We start from the raw sequence: 23,153 nt of genomic DNA on the forward strand, positions 1-23,153 counted from the left end.
GGTATAGCATTGTAGGGTCCCAATCTCTGCTTTTCTTTACCTTTTATGTTAATGGTGTGCTACTGATGTCTCTCCCCTTTCTTAGTAATATATTAATGTCGTTAAGAACTTTCTCTTCCTGGGTATTCCCAGAATTCATGTCCCCTCCTGCTACAGTTAGTTTTAAACATAGGTCAAAAGGTGTCTTCTCTAAGCAAGTCCAATGGAATGTCCAAGAATGACTACCCTTCGAACCATTTCCCCTGTCCCAATTACCACGTAATAATCCTCAGATGAAGTTCTTTTCTATTTATTATTTGCATGTACTTTTTATTAACTCACTTCTGTCCTTTGAACTTCTTGTGCTCTATAATGACCAGTGGGATTTTTAAAAAAGCAATTGGCCCATCAGATAATTCACTAATACAAATGGCAATGCATGTTCAGGCTACAAACACAATGTCACATAGTTTCACCTAGTTGGAAGAAAACTATGGAGGTCTAGATCAGATGATAAGTATTCGTAATCTGATCTATATATGGGATAGGGAAAGAGCAGTGCTTCCCTCTCCCATCCATTCAACAGGATATGTCAGTTCTAATGTCAAGGACAGGGATAGTATTCTAAAAGGACCTGTATGTATAAATATTAATGGGTACAAGCCCAGCTCACATGATTGGTTCTTGGGCTGAATTATATGCACCAAGCCTTTATTCAAATGTTAAAAAAAAGAACTGCCAATACATAATGAAACTTAAATACTTGTGATACTCATTTGTAAATTTACACAACATTTTTAATATAATACAAAATAGAAAACTCTGAGCTTGCAGTTTTGTCAATGAGACTTAGCATGGAATGGCAATATCAGTTTTCCAAAGTGTCATAGTTCTGGTGCTAAAACAAACACCCATACAGAGGACTCAGGGCAGCCTAAGTATGCAGAAGTGAAAAATATCTTTAGAAAGCAAAAATCCACCCACATGCGCACACACACTATCACCCAGTCAGAACTAAGCAAGCACAGGATGGGGAGGAAACAGAAACCAGGGAAAAGAGGGAAAATGCTATTGATCAGCTGAAACGATGAGCCCTCCAGCCTCCCTGTGTGAAGTTATTTTAAAACTGGGCGAGAAAGCATATTTTCAGACATATTCTTTCTGTTTTCCTTCCAGATAAACGTGTTGACAACTGGCCTATGATGCAGTCTCCTTTTCCAACATTGACAATAAGCATGCTTTACCTCCTCACTGTTTGGCTTGGTCCTAGATGGATGAAGACAAGGGAGCCTTTCCAATTTCGCTTTTTGTTGATTTTTTACAACTTTGGAATGGTTCTACTTAACTTCTATATTTTCAAAGAGGTATTCCTATTTTCATTCTGTACATGGGTAGCCAGCTCAGGTCAACTCAGCCTTCCATCCTTCTGAGGTCGGTAAATGAGTACCCAGCTTGCTGGGGAAGGCAACGACTGGGGAAGGCAATGGCAAACCACCCCGCTCTATAGTCTGCCAAAAAAACGTCGCGAAAGCAGCATCCCCCCAAAGGGTCAGACATGACTCAGTGCTTGCACAGGGGACCTTTCACCTTTTCAATTTTCACACATGGATAAGTGCACACATTAGATAGACCTGTAAAGCACATATAGAGATGTAGAGATTGATACAGGTATGTACAATCTTATCCATGTCCTCTCAGAAGTCAGTCTCACTGAGTACAATATGTCTACTTGCAAAGGACTTGTACTTAGGATTGTAGCCAGATCTGCTACTTGTGACTCATTATTTCAAGTGAAAGTACAAATATTAGGACAACTGGATATGCATTTAAAAGGTGGATGACACTCTCCATTCATTCATTGATTCATTGAAATTGTTGGGTTGAGTGTAGGAGTGCACTGACTAGATGTTTGTGAACTGGATGCTTCCTGCAGAGAACAGGAAATAATACTAAATCCCATCACTAACACCTGTTCGAAACTGTGGACTACTTAGGAACATGCATTAATTCTTTATCACCACAGGTTTATACTAAGTCATGGCATGATTTGTTCGGTTTTAGCTTAGCGTAGTTACATAAAAAGCTTTGTAAACCATGGTTTATTTATTTATCCAATTTGTCCCCGCCCATCTCCTCCCTTTGGGGGTTACTCTGAGTGGTTTACAGTAATCAATTAAAACAACAATCATAAAATCCACAATATAAAATTACAATAATAAATAATGTAAATAAGTTTATGCCTTAGTATTATGTGAGAATCCATCCCCTAAGGCTTCATCAACAAAACCTGGTTAAAGCTAATTAAGTATGAATAAGATACACAAACCCAGCCATAGATTTTAGGATCAGGCAGGCGACAGTACTTTAGTAGTAGTATTTTTATTTGGTACATGCTTATACCAAAGTGCAGTATAAGCAGGCAGTGTTTGCAATTGCATCTTGCAGAGTATGCAAAAGCGTAAGAAGTTTGCCTCCACTAGGAACCAGACATCCTGAGCCAACTACCTTAAGAGTCAGTGGGTATGGCTGCCTCAGCACTCTCTCTTCCACCAGCTGAGCAGGCAAATCTAGGGCTGCATTTTGTCTCCAGCATTAAAAAATGATGCCTGACTTTTGATAGAAACATTAGACAATTAAACTTTTTATCTTTGGGTTTTTTTTTTAACGATGTGATAAACGTTCATTTTGGAACGTTGACATCAATTCTGTTGGTGAAGTTTTTTTTCTTTCTTCTTTTTTCCACTAAGATTCTTGGCATTTTTTTTTCCTAAGCATTTTATGTTGAGGTGATAAAAGGTACCCTCCATATACACACGTGAGCTGCCTTCACTACCAACCCTCTACGAAGCATCTCCATCCATGTGAACTGCTTAAAGTGCCCTTATGAAAACGTTCGTGGCAAGCTGAATTGACCTGAGTGGTGACAGGGGGGAGACTCAGTCAGGAACCGGTGGCCCAGTCCACCAGGTTGTTTCTATTCACTGAGCATATCTCAGAGGTAGCACAGCTGACATGCTGACCTAGCAGGAAGGGGTAAACAAAGAGAAGGCCCCCCAGGTAGGCTCATCACAAACAGTCCCATGTCATGCTGAAATTCACACTGTGCCTGCCTTTTCCTTTGTCTTGTCTTTGCAATGTAGGGGCCCAAGGGCATGTATGAGCTGTGGTTCTGCTTGTGCTCAGGGCTGCTCAGCAAGCTGCCAACACTTTGCTGGGAGTGTGGTGTACACGGTATTGGATGCCTGCTTAATCAGTTTAGGCTCTACCTTCAAAGAGATCTGGTTGCTCTAAGTGAGCCAGGTTTTGGCCACAACAATCTACAGAGCCAATTACTGCGTAGGCAGTAGATGAAATGAGAATACTAAAAATGTATGAGTCTCAGCATTCTCCCTCATTGTGCACAATGTCTCATATCCCAGTTATGCTATCATTATCATATCATATGTTGTTTAATCCAAAGACAGTAAAAACAAACAAACTTCACTAAGCAGCGACCACAAAGATGGCTGGAATACCAATAAAAGGAGTGATGTAGTGTATCTGATCATGGTCTGTAATGTCATCTGGTAAGATATCCAGGCAGCTGCATTACTAATGGTTTATGCCAAGCTTAGCATGGACACACTCATACATAAAGGCAACAGCCCAGTATTGTACCTGTATGAAGAGACTGGTGTGATCCCTCACAGTGTCCTGTCTTATCACAGTAATTGGTACATTCCATCCTTCTACATTATTGATGTGAAGGTGAGGCTGCACTTCATCACAGAGCATTAAGTAGCTTGCTTTTGCTCAGATCCTGTTACAGCAGTAATCCTCTTGCTGCTGGGTAATCTGGACATGAGGGGAAGGGCTAGGCCAAAGGAACAAGTTGCTTGAGGCAGCTTTTCCCAACCTGGTGCCTTCTAGATTTCAGGAATTCCTTAGAAGTTAAGGCAAGGATGGGCAGTATTTTTCAAGCTGAAGGACACACTTGGTTTTTGAATGGTGTGCTGAAGGCCACTTCCAAAAAAGTGTGCAGAGCCAGGAAAAGGAATATGGTTGGGACAAAAACTTAATTAATTTAAGTAACATGACTGTTGATTTAAAGCATAATTGGTGTTAACCTTGAAAGCCTTCAATGGCATAGGAACTGACCACTTGAAGAACCACATTGTCTGTTATGAATTCTCCAGATATTAAGATCTGCAACAGAGTAAGGATTGCATTTGGCCCCTAGTCGCCTTTACCTCGAGGAAATCAGCTGATAACTGTCTTTATCCAACCCTTTGAATGCTTCCGCTTGTACTCTTTGTAGGCTTTTATTTGACATATACTTATTTCTATTTGTGGTAATAGTTCTGAGCTGCCTTAAGTATTCAATAGAATAGAAAAACAGGAAATAAATTGAATGAATAAACAATGTAAGGTTCACATTCTCTCACACCAAAAGCTTTGTGATGGGGCTCCATGGTACCTCCATGGTGCTGGGTACCATATCCCTGATCAAAGGAGGCAGCCTAGGACTGAACTTAATGGCTTCTTATGGGCACATGGAGCTTAAGTGACCCTTTGAGAGGAAAAGGGTAATCAAGGAGAGCAGATATTTAAACTGAAGCCTTATTAAAGGATGCTAGTTAGTTTAGAAAGATTTTTTTTTAAGTGGCATATTTTTGGAAGATTAAATTGTGAATTCCTGCTTTCAGCTGTTTTTGTCATCAAGAGCTCGAGGATACAGCTATATCTGTCAGACTGTGGATTATTCAGATAATGAATATGAAGTCAGGGTGAGTAGCAATATCAATTAGTCATATATCACTTAAATTCTTTTTATAGGTTAATATGTCTGTTCCTGACCTCTGGTAAAAAGCTATATGTATTTAGCTATATATAGTATATATAGCTAAACTATGTGTTACTTTCAAGAAGTTTTTAAAAGTGTGTTTAAACTGACCACTTTAGTTTAAAGAAGAGGAAACACGCAGAATCCTAATAAAGGTTGGGATCCTTCCCTAGTTTCCAACCATATCTCGTCTCCATATCTCCCCTCCCCCTCAATTTTAAATTTAAAACTATACTCCCTAACTTTTTCTGTTCAATTCAAATTAGTTTAAAAACTGTATGAGAAATAATATGAAACAGATAATTTCCTGCTCCTAAAGGTATGTGTTTTTATTGTCGAGGAACAAATTATATCCCCTCTACTAAATAATTGCAAGTTAATTTATGTAGTTTGAAAAGGTAAAATTATGTACAATATAATCTAAATATCATCTATTGGAAAAGTGGGAAATGTCTCTAATATACAGATAATCCTTGACATACGACCGTTCGACAGTCCGAAGTTATGACAGCCTCAAAATAGATACTTTACAGCCTGTAAAGCACTTCTGAGTGTTGCAAAACATCTCACCACCATCCTCCGTGGTCACATGATCGCATTTTGGGTGCTTGGCAACCAGCTTGCATTTACAACTGGTTGCAGCGGCCCACAGTCCCATGATCACATTTTGCAACGTTTTTGCCATTTTCCAGCAAAAAACGCCCATTTGGGAAGCTGGATTCACTTAATGACCTGTGATTTGCTTACTGACCACCATAACAGCAGTTGTAAAATCGGGTCCAATCACATGGTGACTCGACTTATGATTGCAATGACTTACGATGGAAATTCTGGTCCCAGTTGTGGTCGTAAGTCTAGGGCTACCTGTATTTTCTTTTGCAACTACGTAACGTTTTCTGGTTATTGAAGGCAATTCACATTAGCCAGTATTCCTACAACTTTCCAGAGCCTTTCATGGTGTTTCCAGTTAATGGAGACACACAGTGGTTCACATTTATTTATTTAGAATTTCATGAAGATGCCACAGATTATTCCTGAGAGCAATAAGGGACACCTCAGAGAGCTGTCCCAGAGATGCAGATGCAGATGCAGATTTAAATACTAATAATGTTTCACATCTCACAGTAAGGTGCTGATAGCTTCAGCTCGTTTTCATCATACGATTGCAATTTCTCTTTGGGCTTATGATGTAAATGTGCTGAACCATGCAGGAAGCAAGTTCAGTCAACATGCTAAGCTACAGGCTGCCTCATAAGCACTGACTTTTAAAAAGTAATCAGGGCAGTGGATATCAGTAGCATTGTTATACTTTCAAAGGACAAGGAATACACTTTTATTGGGTGCATGAAAAATTCTGCTTCCTGCTTACTATCTAAGCAAGAAAGCTGTAAGAATCCTTGGTGGAAATGGTTTATTTCTAGTATTGATTTTTGTAAAGGCATTTTTTAAAAATAATTGATTTACCCCTATAAATTAATGACTATCACAACTATTATCAGTCCTTCCCGATTGATGATATAACAGGGAGGAACTGTTTGAATTTCCCTTCAAGGTATTTTCCTGAACGTTAAGTCTAGTTGTTAGACTAGAGAACGATAAAATTATGATTCCGTTTTCCTCTTATGATCAAATATAGGCTTCTCCAGTTAATTTCATTAAGTCAATCAGCCCAATCAAGTAGCTCTGAAATGACTGTACATTGAGGATTGAAACAAATAGTGGCTATGCTGTGTTCAGTTGAAATTACACATAAACTAAAATTTTAAGTAGTATATAAATGTGAGGCTATTAATTTGGTGGCATTTTGTTTTTATTCAGTTTTTAAAAAATATTTTTGAGACAGATAATACAAAATGCTTGATGGTGAGAAATGTTTCATGATCAAGAATTCTCTCCACTTGTTATTTATAAATGTTGAGTTTTTATGTTGAATGTACTCAACATAAGTTTTATAGCCATCTGACTTTTCATAAACTAGATAAAGGATCTGTGAAGCAAAATCTACAAAATACATATAGATTGCTTTTTCTTTTTTTGAAAACCTGTAAATCTCCAGCATCGGGTTAAGGCTGTTAACAATAGCGGTAATAGCAGACACATTAGGGATTTATAGCATCATCACTAGCATCATTGTGACAAACATAGCTATAGCTATAGCTATAAAACAATAAAACATGTCAAAAAACAATCATTATTAAAAAGTTAAAAAAGCATAGTGATAGTATATCACTAGAAGTCATTGTATCACTTCAGCAGTGGTTTAATGACACTATAAATTGCTGGTGCAAACAAACTAGGCTTCCAAAGAACCCTTTTAAAAGAAAAAAAGATCACACAAATAATCAATGCAAACTCTGTGTGTGTGTGTGTGTGTCTTTGTCCATGAACTAAAGATAATTTGTGAAACTTGTGTTTCTCACTTCTAGGCATGAGCCAACAAGGAACTAATTCCACTACAGAAGTAATACAGCACACACAGAGACAAAATAAACTAATGTCAGTGTGACTTTGGCATAAAATAAGAGAAACAAAAGACAAAAAGAGCTAATTAGTTAAAATAATTAGTTAAAATGAGTTTTAAAGTTTTTTAAAAAGCCTTAGAAGACAAGGTATAGAGGTTATGGGCCTCTTAATCACAGTTGTAAAAATGTTTTTGTACCATCTGGTGTCTTAGAAAACTTTACATATATGACAGCTTGTTGAAAATAGTCACACATATTTCTGGTTATGGTATTTTTAGAATGTTTTATGTATATAGAATTTTGACATGCTTACAAGCTCCCTGACTAGTTTATGTGATGTATAATTAAAGACAACAACAGAATATAATAATAAGCACTTCCAATTTGTTCTGTTGTGGATGTTTATTCAATAATCTGTGGTCTGAGCAGGCTACAACTTTGCTGATTAGAGCTACAAAGGAATGGTGCAAGACTGGGCATTTGGTAGCCCTACGTTTGGCTAAAAACTTGAGGTTGCTTCTCTTGGGTCCGTTACGAGAACCTTGATATCCTAGATTACTGGTTGTATAATGTCTGGATCCCCAGTCATGGATCTATCCCAGTCTATCAAACACCGGTCAGAAACGATGCATTCAAGATTATACATACTGTATGTACTGTATTAATAAGTGCCCCCCCCAAAAAAAACAAATAAATGAAACAAAAGATGTTGCTTATGCATTTAACAACAGCCAAAGGGGGAGGAAATCTGGCACTCAGGCAAGCAGGCCTGCTTGGAGATTCCACATATAAGAAATAGGAGCAGACCAGAGTAAACAGAGATGAGGATCTCCTTCTGCTCACCAGTGGCCTTGCCATATTGGGGAAAATTGGCTCCCAGGTTCTGGTGTTTGTTTGTTTGTTTTTTGCTTTGGCAACACCTCTTTCTACTCCATCCGTCATTTGGCTGCTGTGCTCCCCACAAGCCACTTGTATCCAGTGTAATGAAATCTCTGCAGCAAATCTGACTTTGGATTGCAACCTGTCTATTCATGCATGTAAATGTAGACTGCTTTGTTTTTCATCTGTGGCACTTACTAGCTTTGAGCAAGTGCTTAAGAAGTGCTTTGAGATTTATTGTTGATAAGAATAGTTATATATACCTTTCTCCTAGAATACTGATAACTGAATTGATTGTATCTCTCTTTCCACTTGATGCTCCCTAAGCAAACAGTACCTAAAAACAAAACATAGCTAATTGTAAAGGGTTTGTATTCTTTTTAACGTTCTTAGAGAGGAAGATGTTAAGGTAATTTCATTTTATATCTGAGCTAATAATACGCTGGTGATGCACTGCAGGTAACATCAAAGTCAATGCAGTTGTTTTAATGCTTTTTAAAAAGCCACTTCAGAACATGTTCTTAATTAACATGTAAGACATCAGCTTGGTGTTCCTTCCAATTACCCAGGTCTTCCTGTTTCACCTGCCAAGAAAACATCAGACTTTACACATTCGGTTTTATAAATTATTCCTTTGCTTGTATGACTTAACGGCTTTATTTCTATGATATATTTGTAATAACCCCATTCCCATTATTATAGAGTCTTGGATATTTACTCACTTCCTAGCTGGATAATTCATGTGAGACTTTTCTTTTTATATATACACATATAATTTTGATTAAGAATTTTGATTACAATAGTATAATCTAATGCAAACTAAACTTAAAGAAAGAAAAAAGAATAGAGAGAAGGAGTGACAAGTGCAAGGAAAAAAGGAAAGAGAGAAGAAAAAAAAAGTAAGGATATAATAAAGAAAGAGAAAAGAAATATATAAAGAAGTGACTTCCAACCTTCATCACAACAAATATAAACAAATTTAGTAACTTTTCACCCTCTCTAAGGTTACAAACATTTATCTCTTCATCTCATATCCCATTTCTTATCTATAAACAAATCTATAAAACATCATTTTTTCAGTCCTGGTGTCAGCAGAAAGTCCACAAAGGGTTGCCAGAAGAAACAACATATCTATTTTAACCTTGATCAAATAAACCAATTTTGTATTCCTTCTTTTACTTCTAACAGTCTTAATCTTTAGTTTGTTCAAATATTGTTGTAGGATTTGGTTTCTCTTCATTTGTCCCATCGCACAGAGTTCTTCAAGGCTTTAAGAAGCCTCTTTTGTAAATCCGGTAGGAAAAAATTATCCAGGTCACTCTCTCGGTTTGTCATTTGTATTTCCCTTTTAAATTTTAAAACCTCATCCAGTTTCTTTTGTAGAGCCAGTGAAACTTCCTTTTCTAAAACATTCTCTTGGCCTGTCAGTTGTAAATCCACATTTGATACCTTATCTTGTCAGATAAAATTTGTTCCATATCTGACATTTATTAAATAACATCTTTTGGACATAGTCTATCCATAGAAACAGACATCAGTACTGACATTGTTGATATTGTGGCTCCTATTTTCTGATTCCATTCTTCAAAAGTCTCCTTCAGCATTTTAATTGTCATAACATTTTGCACTATCTTGCAGGCCTGTGTATCTTTCCTCTACCTAAAATCTTTAGTCCCCTCTAGTGTCATTTTTGAAATCATGAAATTCTTTAACTATATTATGTCTTGTAAAAACCAAAACAGGTTCTATTTCCCACAAGAAGCTGTTTTTATCTTATAATTAATTCCAAAATCTTATTGTAAAAGTTTCAATATTCCAATTTTATCTGGATCCTTAGACCAATTATAACTTATTAAATTCAAAATCTTATTTAGCTTTTTGCTCTTTATTTCAGATTCTTTAAATTCTTAAGCTTAAAGATTAAAATTTTCTTTAGTTTCAGATTAAAGGCAGACTCACCCGGCATTTTCAAACTTGTCATTTCGAAGGTCTCTAATAGCTCAGCAATAATTAATGAGCAATACCCAAAAGTGGTTAGAAAGTGAGGTTTGCAAACTCAGTGTCCTTTAAAAGTCTCCACCCCAGTTGCAAGCAAGATGGCTAATCCTGCCATCTCCCAGTGCTCAAACCTGTGGAAAGCTGCTGTCCTGCACTCTCCTCACGAGAAGCAGACATCCAGAGCACATGTGGGCAATCTCCTGTCCTCTCTTTCTCTAGAGAGGTTCCAAGGAAGCAGTCTACTCACCAGTTTATTTATTTATTTAATTTTTAACCTGCCTTAATTATTTTTATAAATAACTCAAAGCAGCAAACATACCAAATATTCCTTCCTCCTCCTCTTTTCCCCACAACAACAACCCTGTGAGGTGAGTTGGGCTGAGAGAGAGGGACTGGCCCAAGGTCACCCAGCCGGCTTTCATGCCTAAGGCGGGACTAGAACTCACAGTCTCCTGGTTTCTAGCCCAGCACCTTAACCACTAGACCAAACTGGCTCTCAGTTCTTTGGTCTTTGCTGCTGTTGTCGGCTCTGCTTTTGCAGAGCTGTCTTCAGTTCGCCATACCTCCCCTGGAAGTCCAATACATATGAGACTTTTCAGTGAATTTGGTATCAATTACCATCTTAGAGAAGCTATGCAAATGAGGTTTGAAGACACTGAACTTTCTGCCTTGCAAAATCTCACATTCTTGCAGCTTTCCTACTATATATGGACAGAGAGGTGTGAGGGTGCAGGGAAGAGTTGCATGATATGTTGTCTGCTATTAACTGTTTGATGAATTTTATCACCTCTCCAAACTCTTTCTGTCAAAGTTTTGCTTGGAGTAGTGCCTAGCTGTTTGCATGTCTTACTCTTCTGCTAGAATTTGTTTAGACAGATTCACTTTGAAGGAAAGAGCAAGATATACTATTACATATATTGTACAGACTGTTTATTTGTATTCATAATAGTGACAGCGCACATCTCAGACTTTTTTGAATGTCTGTGTCCTAAAGCTCCCTTTATTAAGGCTGTCAGATCTGGGCTGGAAACATTTGTACCATTACTAGATGGCAGCAGAGACTTAAAGTTACCTATCCCCGTTTGCTGCCCTCTAATGATTGCCCAGATGTTTGCAGACCAAATCTGGTGGCCCTCCCTTAATTATTCCTGACACAGATTATGTTCTTTAGAAGATGCTACTACCTCCCACAATAACTCGTTGATAATAATGTTAATTTTATTGATATGTTTGAGGGTCGTCAAGTTTATTTTCAACAGCATACTCTTCATAGCTTCAAAATGAAGTCCCCAAACTAAAAAGAACTATATTCCATATTGAGGGTGGAGGGTATCCAAAAGCTGAATTGAATATAAATCAGTGCTTTGTGTTCTGTCACCTTTAGAGGTATGGTTGATTGATGCACATAAAATATACTTCCCGGTTGGGGACCTCTAGGTCTCTCCTCATAAAGACTAAGTTGGGTCACTTTGTATGATCAGTGGAGGCATTGCTTATACCCTTCTCTTTCCAAGCTTGTCGCAGTTCTATTTTATTCTCTTTATTCTCTTTTAGATTGATTGTGCCACGGTTTTCATTTTGCCTTTTTTATTATTTTAGTTTTTTAAAAAAAACCACATATAGTATAATAATTTAAAACGTAAGATGTCTGGGAAAAAGTCAGAGTCCCTCTTTGGGGGGAGATGGGCGGTAGCACAAATCTGAGAAATAAATAAATAAATGGTGATGACTGGACTATCTTTTAAATTAAATTAATTAAAATATGAAAGATACAGCATATCCTGTTAGGTGAGTTTCAGATGGCTCTGAAGGCATTTATCAGCCTCTCTGTCAGTGTTTTTCAGTCTCAGTAACTTTAAGGTATGTGGACTTCATCCCAGAATTCCCCGGCCAGCATGAGGAACACATCTTAATTGCCGAGGTTGAGAAACACTGCTCTGTGTTATCACCCACTACTTCTGAAGCTTCACACGTGCGTGGTTCTTCGCAATCTTCTTATCCTCATAGTGATGCTGTGAGGAGGTTACGCTGAAAGGAGGAGTAGCTGGACCGAGGATGCTGAGTGACCTGCATAACTCAGATTCTCCTAACCCTCGTCAGATACCCTAATCCCTTACATAAAGCACTGACTCTAATGCTGTGAACAAATACATAGCATTAACAACAGTTTTGAAAATCAGTATCACAGACATTTAAGGCAAGTGGCAATCATTCAGTATCTGATTTTAAACAAATTAGGGAAAGCATGCAGGGTGCTGAGGCCGTAGGAGGCACCTGAATTTTCTGCTGTATAATGACGTAATCTGTGTGAGTGTTTCTGCTCTCTCCTCATGTTGTAGACCCACGGATAGAGGGAGTCCTGAGCGGCTTTACATAATTTATTTCCAACATTTTTGCAAAAACTGTTTTTCATATGACCTTATTGCATAGTTGCATTCCTTACAGCAAATAGCAAGAACTATCCAGAGTATAAATATAAACTTTCAAAAAACCGAACAGCATAGGACCCAAACTGATTTGGGGAGAAAAGCCAGCAAAAGAACAGTCAAGTATGAAAAGGAGACTGATCAGACCACAGGCTGCAGAGAAAGAGACAATGGAAAAATTCCCCAGTATATTCATCTGGAGAAGGCTGGAGGGCAGTTCCCTTCCCTTCCCTTGCACTTCTATGTTATGCCATTCCAACCAGTTCTGAGTAGCATACAAACATAAACAAAAACGTTAAAGCGACAACAAACCGTCATGTGACAATAGTGGTACTCCCCATCAGAGGCAGGCCTAAAGTTAACATCCCCCAAATGTTCCATCACACCACCCTGAAAAAAACTCCTCAGGGAGGTAGCAGTCAGTAGGCGCAAGAGGGAGTACTTGCGTGTGTGTTTGCAGAATTATGCCGTTTGCTTCTAAGGGCTGGGGAGCAGCAGAGACCAACTGTTTATAAAGTTTTCCTGTAATAAAATAACCAGAGTCTCCTGAATTATATAGAATTGTCTTCTGAAACATGGAATAGTTAGGAAAAATTAATCCATTCATCAGTACTCTTTTCATAATCCTATGATTAGGATTAACTGTATCTTCACTGTGCTGTTCAATGATATTTGAATAGTGAGTCTTACAACCATGAACTGATTTAAAACACTAAGTTATAGGGGCACCTGGATAAATATGCCCTGCTTTAATTAGAAATCATGATGTTAGTTTCCCTTACAGTGGCTTTCGGAGCAACCATCTGTGGGAGACTGGTTGCAACAATGTCCCCAGCAAATCTTGATGACAGCAAAATGGCATGTGTGTGGTGGCATTGCACAAATTTTGTCCTTACTTACTTGCATGCCAACATCTGATGCAAGTATGTAAGTTGTGGCATTTGAATGATGCTGTCACATACATTTTGTCATTTCATCCCCTCTTGTGTCCCCTGCAGGTTCCCGAGACTGGTTGTTTCCTCTAGCAGTGTGTTACAAATGACTTGTGTAGAAAGGGCACCATCCAGTGCTGTAGACTAGAGATAAGGTGTTGTTCCATAGAGACGATATGAACTGTAGTTTTTTTTGTTTTTAAGAACAATAGAGCCATAAGTTCTCCACGGTGGAAAGACTCACGTGTTTAGAGATACTTCTTAAATAACACCTTATATTTTCTACTTTTACTCCATGTTTTTCAGTTTAATATTTCTTTTCTGGAAGTTATTTATAGATCCTTGAAAGTTTTAAATATTTGCATGCTGTGTTAGAATTCATAAAATTTTTAAATGACTGTTTCGCATAAGGATACCATGTTACATATAAACATAGCTCCTACTCGCTTTATTTGTAAATTGCGGACACTGATTTTTTTTGTACTCTGAGCAGAAACTGAAAAGAAGTAAATGTTTAAATGCTTAATCTTGGCTCAGGCCATAACAGTAAGAGGTTATAACCATAATGATTAGAACATTGGAGTATCTTTAGTTTGAGTAGAGAAAAGACAGTATCTATTTATTGCCGACTGGAAACCCCTTATGGGCTTTTTGCATAAAACAGAAAAAAATGTACTTATGATCTATGGTTTTGATGATTAGATAGGATAGATTATAGAAAGAAGAGAGTCACGATGTAACTTTAGAGAAAGAGGTAATCTACAATTGTGCTTATAATGCTGTAAAGAAGATTAGAAGCCACTTCTTTATATCTTTTTTCTTTCTATTTTTCTTCTACTTCCTTTTCTTTTATTTTGTACTTTAACTTTCTGTTTTATTTCTTCCTTTTTCTTTTTTCCTTCTTACTGTATTTTCATTTGCATTCATTTCTTCTCTTGTGTGTGTGTATATGTATATGTATATATGTGTGAACACTGGAGTATCTTTTGAGAAAGAGAGAGAGTGTGTGTATGTAAATTGAAAGTAAGAAGTATTAATCATATCTCTGCACTTGTAGTATAAGATGGCAGGGCCTGATTTAGTTGTATGCATATCTGATTTTAGCTTAATTTCCAAGTCATAAAACTTGCTTGTTTTATAGGCGTAAGAGTGCCACAATAAGACCTCAAATGCCTAAAAGCAGCAGAAGGTGGGGGATTGTTCTTTTTAACAACCAGAATTTTTTTTTCTAAGAAAATAAACTACCAAACTGTTTCATACCTCTTTGAAACCACACCATGAATAAATGTTTTAACATAATAAAATGACCTTTAACTCTCCAATTCAGTACCTAGTAACAGAGACAAATAGAGAGGAGAGACAAACACTGGGAATTCATGGAGGGATATCATAATGCAATAGCAACAAACTGAATAATGGGGGCTCTATAGTGACCCAGATACGGTGCTACATGGTGCATCAGTCTGACCCTGTCTTTACATTCTTCTTTCTGTATCACAGATAGCAGGAGCTTTATGGTGGTACTACATATCAAAAGGGATTGAGTATCTGGATACAGTATTCTTCATCCTACGAAAGAAATTCAATCAAATCAGTTTTCTTCATGTCTATCACCATTTCACTATGTTTACTTTGTGGTGGATTGGCATAAAATGGGTTGCAGGAGGACAAGGTGAGTAAACTTGTCTACTGAGTGGAAAGTAAGATTAATCAGGGAAATGAATATTCATATTGAATACCAGCAAGTAGTATTTTCTATACTACAGTTATAAAAATGAGCATATGCTTAATGCTGTTGTGTTAAAAGTTTAAATGCATATTCTTCCTTCTCTGGGAAATGAGGGGGAGGAAAGATATATTATTATAGTCTTGTGAAATCCTTTTCACACAGACATAAGTGTATCATTCAGATTTTAAATGCATATTCTTCTTCTAGTGTTTAAGCCTGCATGAAGCAACAGATCTGCCTTGCTTAACTAAAAATCTGCAACAACAGGCAGATAAAATTTTTGATTGGGCCTTGCATAATTTAGCATGGTGATGAAAGAATCTAGTCAACTAAGTCATAATAATTTCAGTAAGACTTACTTCCACTTATGTTTAGAACTGTTACCTAAATTTAGTTTATTTTTGTGTAGCATGAAAACTAGATATAACTGCTTCATTTCACTCTGTAGATAAAAATTGTACAGAAAGATACCATAAAGGGTGTAATGGTTATTATAGTTTCCTTTCATTATTTCTTGAATCATACAATTCCTTTTCGTTAATGTCAGAATCTCGGCCTTAGTTTGCATTTTCTGTCTTTAATTATGCATGTTTCCCTGTGTATACATTTCTGTACATTGCCGTACAAATTAGATATTTTATACTTTTACCAAATAATAAGATCCATAATTTCTATTTTACAGTATAACAGTTCATATTATTCTGCAGTCCACATATACTTTACAGTTGTAGACTAACACTTTACAAGGGTACACATTTACTAAAAATCCACAGTTCTTCCAGTGCAGGTCTAGAAAAATGAGCGTCACCAATATCAGGTTTTCTGACGTGATCAAGTTTTATCTTTGCGCGTTCAGTCCAGCACAGGAAAACAGCAGAGACAGTCTCTTTGCTAAGTCGTCAGTACAACTAGGAGTAGGGAAGAGGCATTCATTGCTTTTCCTGTACTGGACTGAAAACGGACATGTAATCCCCAAACAGAGCGTTGTGTTTTCTATACCTCGTTGTCCTGTGTGTAGCAAAATTACAAAGCAAGTTGTTCAGGCCCACATTTCATGTAGAACAAGCGCTGTGGGAACTGACTCCAGTTTTCAGATATTTGTAGCAGTTTATGCTTCCACTGAAATTGCGCCGGTCTATTCAAGCTGTGTAGGGCCTACCCACAGTGTACCATGGGTGGGCTTCCTCATGAGTAACAAAAGGTTCTCTTGCTCCTCCTCTTCTCGTACACTCTTGTCCTTCCACCTACTCCTGAAGAACTGTAACTTTTTAATATTATAGGAAGAAGGGGTTTTCTTCTCACTGATGGGCAGAATTAAATACCATTGAATATGATTATCTTAATGATTTCTGTAATGTATTTACTTTGTTTCTTCTTCCCAACAGCATTTTTTGGAGCTCATATGAATGCTTTCATTCATGTTGTTATGTATTTGTACTACGGACTAGCTGCCTGTGGCCCAAAATTCCACAAGTACCTTTGGTGGAAGCGATATTTGACCATAATGCAATTAGTAAGTAATATATTTTTTAAAAAATCTAAGTTATTTTTTAAATTGGGTCTTCTCAGTGTAAGAAGTGTGAAAGTGATATACATCCTTCCCTCCCAATTGTTCACACCACCTTTAGAGGGTGTCTCTTCTGAAGTGAGGAACCTGGATGTCCTCTGGTCCCAAAAGATCAGAGGCCTCAGCGCTGCACAGAACTCCCATGGATAAAGGAAGAAAACCCTGCCGTATGCTATGGCCATCAGCACATAGAGTGCTACAAGAATAGCAACAAGAAAGTCACCCAGTACTCTTAGAGCTGTTCTCCCTTTTCTCATATACCCTCTCCTCATTTAGTGACCGCAATCTGTTCCAACAACCATGTCATTAAGTGAAACGGTCACTAAGTGTACACGTGATTGATAGAGAGAGAGATGCTGCAAAAATCACTGGTTGCTGTTGTTTCATTCAGATAAAGTCCTCTTGCACAGCGTCCTGTGCCGGACCAGTTTTTTTCCTTTTTTTGCCCCTTCTCAGGGCAGAGAAATGCTTTAAAAAGTTCTCTCTTCCTGAACTGCTTTTTTCCCTAGAGTGTCTCCCTAAAAAGTGCTAACCACAAGTTGAGGACCTCAGCACTGTGATCTTAATTAGTTCATTAGAACCCTCCAGCCAGCTGGCTGCTGCCTGAAAGTGATCAGACTTAATCAGTTTCACACTGAAGGCTTTTGGTCATAAATGTGTGTATTGGTCAGAAAATGATTTTTTTATTACCATTGTATTTGTGTTGGCCCCGTGGAGTAATCCAGATAGGAATGACAACCACATGAGCTAATTCTACTTTATTGTAAAGCTGCATTGACAGAATCTTGCAAGTCTGAAAGTACAATTCTCCCCCTCTCCTGCACCTCCTTTGCAACCCAAAAAGCTGCCTGAGATGAACCCAGTGCACAGTTTGGGGGTCTTCCTGGACTCATGACTTCTGGTCAAGGAGCAGGTGGCAGTCATTGCTAGGAGGGCCTTTGCTTAATTTCATGTTGTGTGCCAGTTGCACCCTTTCCTGGATTGGGAAGCGAGCTGTATTGGGTACTGGTGTGCTTCTGGGTCCAATTCAAGGTGTTGGTTATCACCTTTAAAGCCCTTTATGGCATGGGCTCAGGTTACCTGAGGAACCGTCTCATGCCAATCACATCTACCTGTCCCACCCAGTCTGGCAGGAAGGGCATGTTCCATAGTCCGTAGGCTAAAGAATTTCAGCTGGAAGGGTTGAGGAGGAGAGCCCTTTCTGCCGTTGCCCCCATCCTGTGGAACTTCTTGCCCCCTGAGGTGAGGTTGGCCCCCACTCTTCTGGCCTTCCAGAAGAGCATCAAGACCTGGCTCTGCCAACTAGCTTGGGGATCCAAGAATGGTAGGCAGCCATGGGGGTGGTTGGTGGTTTGAAGACGCTCTCTCTGCCTTTTAGTTTTTCTCCTTTGCCTTCTTGTATTTTGTGTATTTTTTATAATTTTCTATTTGTAAGCTGCCCAGAGTCACTTTTATAGTGAGATGGGTGGTGTATAAATTAAATAAATAAGATGATCCTCCACCCCCTAATTCACAGGTAATTATTTGTGGAGAGGGAAGAGCCCATCTTCCTTTTAAGTAAATAAAGAAATGTATGAATAGTATTCGGACACTTTTTCAGGAAAAATGCTCATATAAAGTCTAACAGAAACTTATTGATCAGGATTAATGGACCTTCTGTTATTCTACCTTTCAGGTTCAGTTCCATGTGACTATTGGCCACACCGCCCTGTCTATTTATATTGATTGCCCCTTTCCTAAATGGATGCACTGGGGTGTCATTTTCTATGCCACCACTTTTATTTTTCTGTTTGGTAACTTCTACTATCGGACATACAAGATGCCCAAGCAGCCAGAAAAGAACGGCAAGGTCACCAATGGTGTTGTAGCAAATGGTATAAGCAAACCAGAAAACAGTGCAGTTGTGGAGAATGGAAAAATGCCGAAGAAAGCAAAAGGAGAGTAACTTGATCCAAGCCTTAACCATTGCGAGCAGTAAGGAGTCTCCAATCTGGTAGAAGAAAAAAAAGAAACACTGTCCTATCTATACCAATTGACCTTTAGGTTATTGAAGAGATAGAAAACATTATTTATGAAGATTGTTTTAACAACAAAAGTCCTATTGTAATTATGTAATTATTAAGACTTGTTAACTTCATGTAAACTTAGACTGCAGGTGTTGGTAATGTAAGAAAGAATTGCTGAAATTGCATTTACTGTCAATCCAATGGTTAACATTACAATTAACCAAGGATACAACTGATTTGTTGGAACAGACGTTTCTTTGAAAAAGATAACTTATAAATTCTACCAATTCTGATAGATGTTTTAAGCAAAAAAACCCAAACAAACAAACCTCAATGAAAATATGGAGAGGGAGGTTTGCTCTCTTTTATAATAAAGTGTAGTTTCTTAGACTAAATTATATTGCTATATTAGGTTGCCCTAATTTTCCCCTTATGTCCGTTACATCATTGTTCATTGTGTAAAAATACACCTACCTCTTTATTTGGTAAAAATAACATATACTATTAAATATTCATTTCTGAAATAAGGAACCCCTAATATATTTCTTCTGCTATTTAGAGAAAATATTTCTCTCTCGTTGACAAAATGTATTTTCTTATTGACAAGTATAAAAGCTACACTTGAACACCTTTAACATTTTGTAAAAAGCCCTAAGTGTCATAAAACAATTTCTTGTCTCCAGTTGCACGAAATGCATGGTGTTGATGCTTTTTCAGTGGTCAGATGTATATAGTGGGTGGATCAAGGATAGAACTCAATTTTTTTTTGCTAATGGCCTACTTATTTAGCATGGGACAAATTCAATATAAAGAGGAGAGAGATTCATCGTTATAAAGAACTTTGCAGCTGAAGGCTTGAATCCCACAGTTTACTGGGGTTTAACTGCAGCAACAAGTACTTCAATGCCAAGACCAGATGCACTGTAGATGTATTGTGAACTGTTTCTTCACACAATGGTCTTGCTCTTTGGTACTGTAAAGCTTGCAGACTCATCTGTTTAAACAGGCTCTGTGCATGTACACTTGTTACTGATGGTTCTTGCAATCAAGTCACTGCAAGAGCAATAGGGGTTTGGTAAGACTCCATTCTCTCCGTATCAGTTTCTCTAAGTCTTATTTCCATGGATGTTATGCTTCTCATTCCTTCTGCTACAACATTGTGGTTTCTCTCTAAAGTTTGATAGTACCTCAAGCTTTTCTCTACTATGAACTGCATACATTATATTGCACTACAATGAAGAAAGTACAGTAATGACTCTCCGTTTGCACAGCCATGACAATTTGGAGAGAAGTCATGATTTGTTCCAGCTTGGAGTAACTTTGAGGCACAGCTGCATCACCCAGAAGGTCTTTAGATTTCTCTGCTCTAAATACAAGAGCCAATCCTCATGTATTTTTGAGAAACAGTTCTTTCTAGCAGCATATTTTATATCATGGAAATAAAGTTATTTAGTTGAGATAGAAGCTCATAGAATATTCTGTTTTGTTCTACCTGTCTTGTATTGTCTATAATAAACAATAGGAAAACAAAATCACATTTCCTGATATTCATCATGTCTCTGACTTGAAAATTTTCAAATCTAAAAGATAATTTAAATGCTTATGTAAATAGCTTGGCTTTGAAGATCGTAACAGATTAACCTGTAGACTTATCTCCATAATAATACAAATTAGTCAATGAAATACTGCTGAGCTTCAGTTCTAAACATACATACTCTGCAGTAAGTTTGCATAAATACAATTTGACTTAGTTTTAGGATTGTAGTACTGGACTACAATAGGATTGTAGTACTGGACTACACAGCAGATATGATTTGAACTAATCTGGGACCACAAACTAGTAACTTGGATTTTTGTTGATTTCAGCAGGGGAACATTAGGTATATCCTTAATTCTTTCACTGAAATCAGTAGGACTTAATATGTGCATAACTTTGGCTAGAGACACTTAGGTGTCAGAAAATAAAATTTGTTTGGATATATTCTGCCCTTTTTTAGTATATTATAATTTCAGTGTGGTATGGTGTGATGTTCTGTCATAATCCAGATTGAATAATTATTTTTATCCAAAGAGTATTGAAAAGTATTGTCAAGTGTGATAATAGTGCTTTTTACTACATATTTTCAGCCAGATTTCATCTGACATAATTTGTTACATATTTAAATCCCCATGTATTATATTTATTCTAGATTCATATGCATGAGAGTACAGCTAACTCTGAGACATAATTCTAATTCAGTTTTGCTGGTGAGATTCTGGATCATTTAGTTCTTGTACATAAGGCCAATGTTGATAGCAAGACACCTGCTGTTAATACTGAAAGTATTTCTAAGTGCAAATTACACCTGCAGTAAGTTCTTTCCTGTCATGCTTGGGTTTGTGAAACACTATTCTGTAGTGGCTAAGATTTAGGATTGTTCCATTCTCATATTTTGCATGGAGATAGCTATAATACTTGCCCATAGATCGAAGTACACCAGCTAGAAAGCCATCTGTTTACCATTTACTGTGAATGGATCCTTGAATTTGTGCCTCAAATGATAACCATGGGTGGTTTGGCCTTGTTACTTTTTTTCCTCACAGAAATTCAGTTCTATTACATATCAGTATCTTAAGTTAGGAGTAGAGGACCATCTGAGGCCAATAGGAACCTTCAGAGAGCATGGTACAGATACTCTCCCAAAATGGATCTCATGGGAATGTTGTTCACAAAACAGCTGATGGTCACAAAACAACCCAGTGGCAAACTGGTGAGGGTGACCTTGACACCAGCTCTAACATAGTGTTGGGTTATTCCCTGTACTACAGTTTCCCTTAATGTCTTTTCTGGGTAGGTGGGCACTTTTTAAAAACAAGCACTGTACTACAGCGACCTAATTGTGGTGTTATCTAAGAATATGGGAAGGGTGTGAGGGTCGAGGTCTCATTGGAAATAAAAATAATGCCAAAAACTGCAGTGATCTAGCTTCCCACTTTTTAAAAAAAGTAATTTCATTTAAATTTGCCAGATTCCCATTTTGTTTCTTGTTTTAATTGCAAAACTCTTTTTTTTTAAAAATTAACTCAGATGGGCACCTAGGGAAATGTCATGCAACCCTCAGGATTTTTTTTGTTTTGTTTTGTTTATCCATTCAATCGCTTCCGACTCTTCGTGACTTCATGGACCAGTCCAAGCCAGAGCTGCCTGTTGGTCGTCGCCACCCCCAGCTCCCAGAAGGACAAGTCTGTCACCTCTAGAATATCATCCATCCATCTTGCCCTTGGTCGGCCCCTCTTCCTTTTGCCTTCCACTCTCCCTAGCATCAGGACCTTCTCCAGGGTGTCCTGTCTTCTCATTATGTGGCCAAAGTACTTCAGTTTTGCCTTTAATATCATTCCCTCAAGTGAGCAGTCTGGCTTTATTTCCTGGAGGATGGACTGGTTTGATCTTCTTGCAGTCCAAGGCACTCTCAGAATTTTCCTCCAACACCACAGTTCCAAAGCATCTATCTTCCTTCTCTCAGCCTTCCTTATGGTCCAGCTCTCGCAGCCATATGTTACTATGGGAAATACCATTGCTTTAACTATGTGGACTTTTGTTGTCAGTGTGATGTCTCTGCTCTTAACTATTTTATCGAGATTTGTCATTGCTCTCCTCCCAAGAATTAAACGTCTTTTAATTTCCTGGCTGCAGTCAGCATCTGCAGTAATCTTTGCACCTAGAAATACGAAGTCTTTCACTGCCTCTACGTTTTCTCCCTCTATTTGCCAATTATCAATCAAGCTGGTTGCCATAATCTTGGTTTTTTGAGGTTTAGCTGCAAGCCAGCTTTTGCACTTTCTTCTTTCACCTTCATCATAAGGCTCCTCAGTTCCTCTTCACTTTCAGCCATCAAAGTGGTATCATCTGTATATCTGAGATTGTTATTGTTTCTTCCAGCGATTTTAACCCCAGCCTTGGATTCTTCCAACCTTGCCGTACTCCTTTCCCAATCTTAAACCAGTCCGTTGTTCCGTGGTCTGTTCTTACTGTTGCTATTTGGTCGTTATACAGATTCCTCAGGAGGCAGACAAGAAAAGATGGAGCAAAGAAATACAGAGGTTCCAAGCCCTCAGGATTGGAACCTCTGTATTTCTTTGCTCCATCTTTTCTCCACAACTCTTGAGAACAGATGTTCAGGGGATGTTCAGATGTTCAGGGGATATAGTAATGTGATCTCTGAAAGGACTTGTAATATCTTGTCTACTTGCCCTTTTTCTAGAGCTTTATTTTTTATTTTTATTTTATTAATTCTCAACCTGCAACCACCTTACCTCTTCACATCCTCTTAGCCAATAGCTGGGGAGAAAAATGGAGCACAGAAATGCCATAGT

General features: G+C 37.8%; 1 protein-coding gene across 1 annotated transcript in view; it reads left to right on the top strand.

Annotated features, from left to right (window-relative positions):
- The window catches only part of ELOVL4 (ELOVL fatty acid elongase 4), a 31,909-nt gene extending 12,661 nt beyond the window's left edge, over window positions 1-19,248 (top strand). The window contains exons 2-6 of the mRNA XM_063312728.1: window positions 1,156-1,343; window positions 4,665-4,745; window positions 14,999-15,170; window positions 16,613-16,740; window positions 18,470-19,248. Coding sequence (XP_063168798.1) covers window positions 1,156-1,343; window positions 4,665-4,745; window positions 14,999-15,170; window positions 16,613-16,740; window positions 18,470-18,739 — 839 coding nt within the window. The 3' untranslated portion in view covers window positions 18,740-19,248. The remainder of the gene's footprint in view (window positions 1-1,155; window positions 1,344-4,664; window positions 4,746-14,998; window positions 15,171-16,612; window positions 16,741-18,469) is intronic.
- The last annotated feature ends 3,905 nt before the right edge of the window (window positions 19,249-23,153 follow it).

This window comes from Candoia aspera, chromosome 1 (assembly GCF_035149785.1).
Source record: "Candoia aspera isolate rCanAsp1 chromosome 1, rCanAsp1.hap2, whole genome shotgun sequence".
NCBI classification, from domain to species: Eukaryota; Metazoa; Chordata; class Lepidosauria; order Squamata; family Boidae; genus Candoia; species Candoia aspera.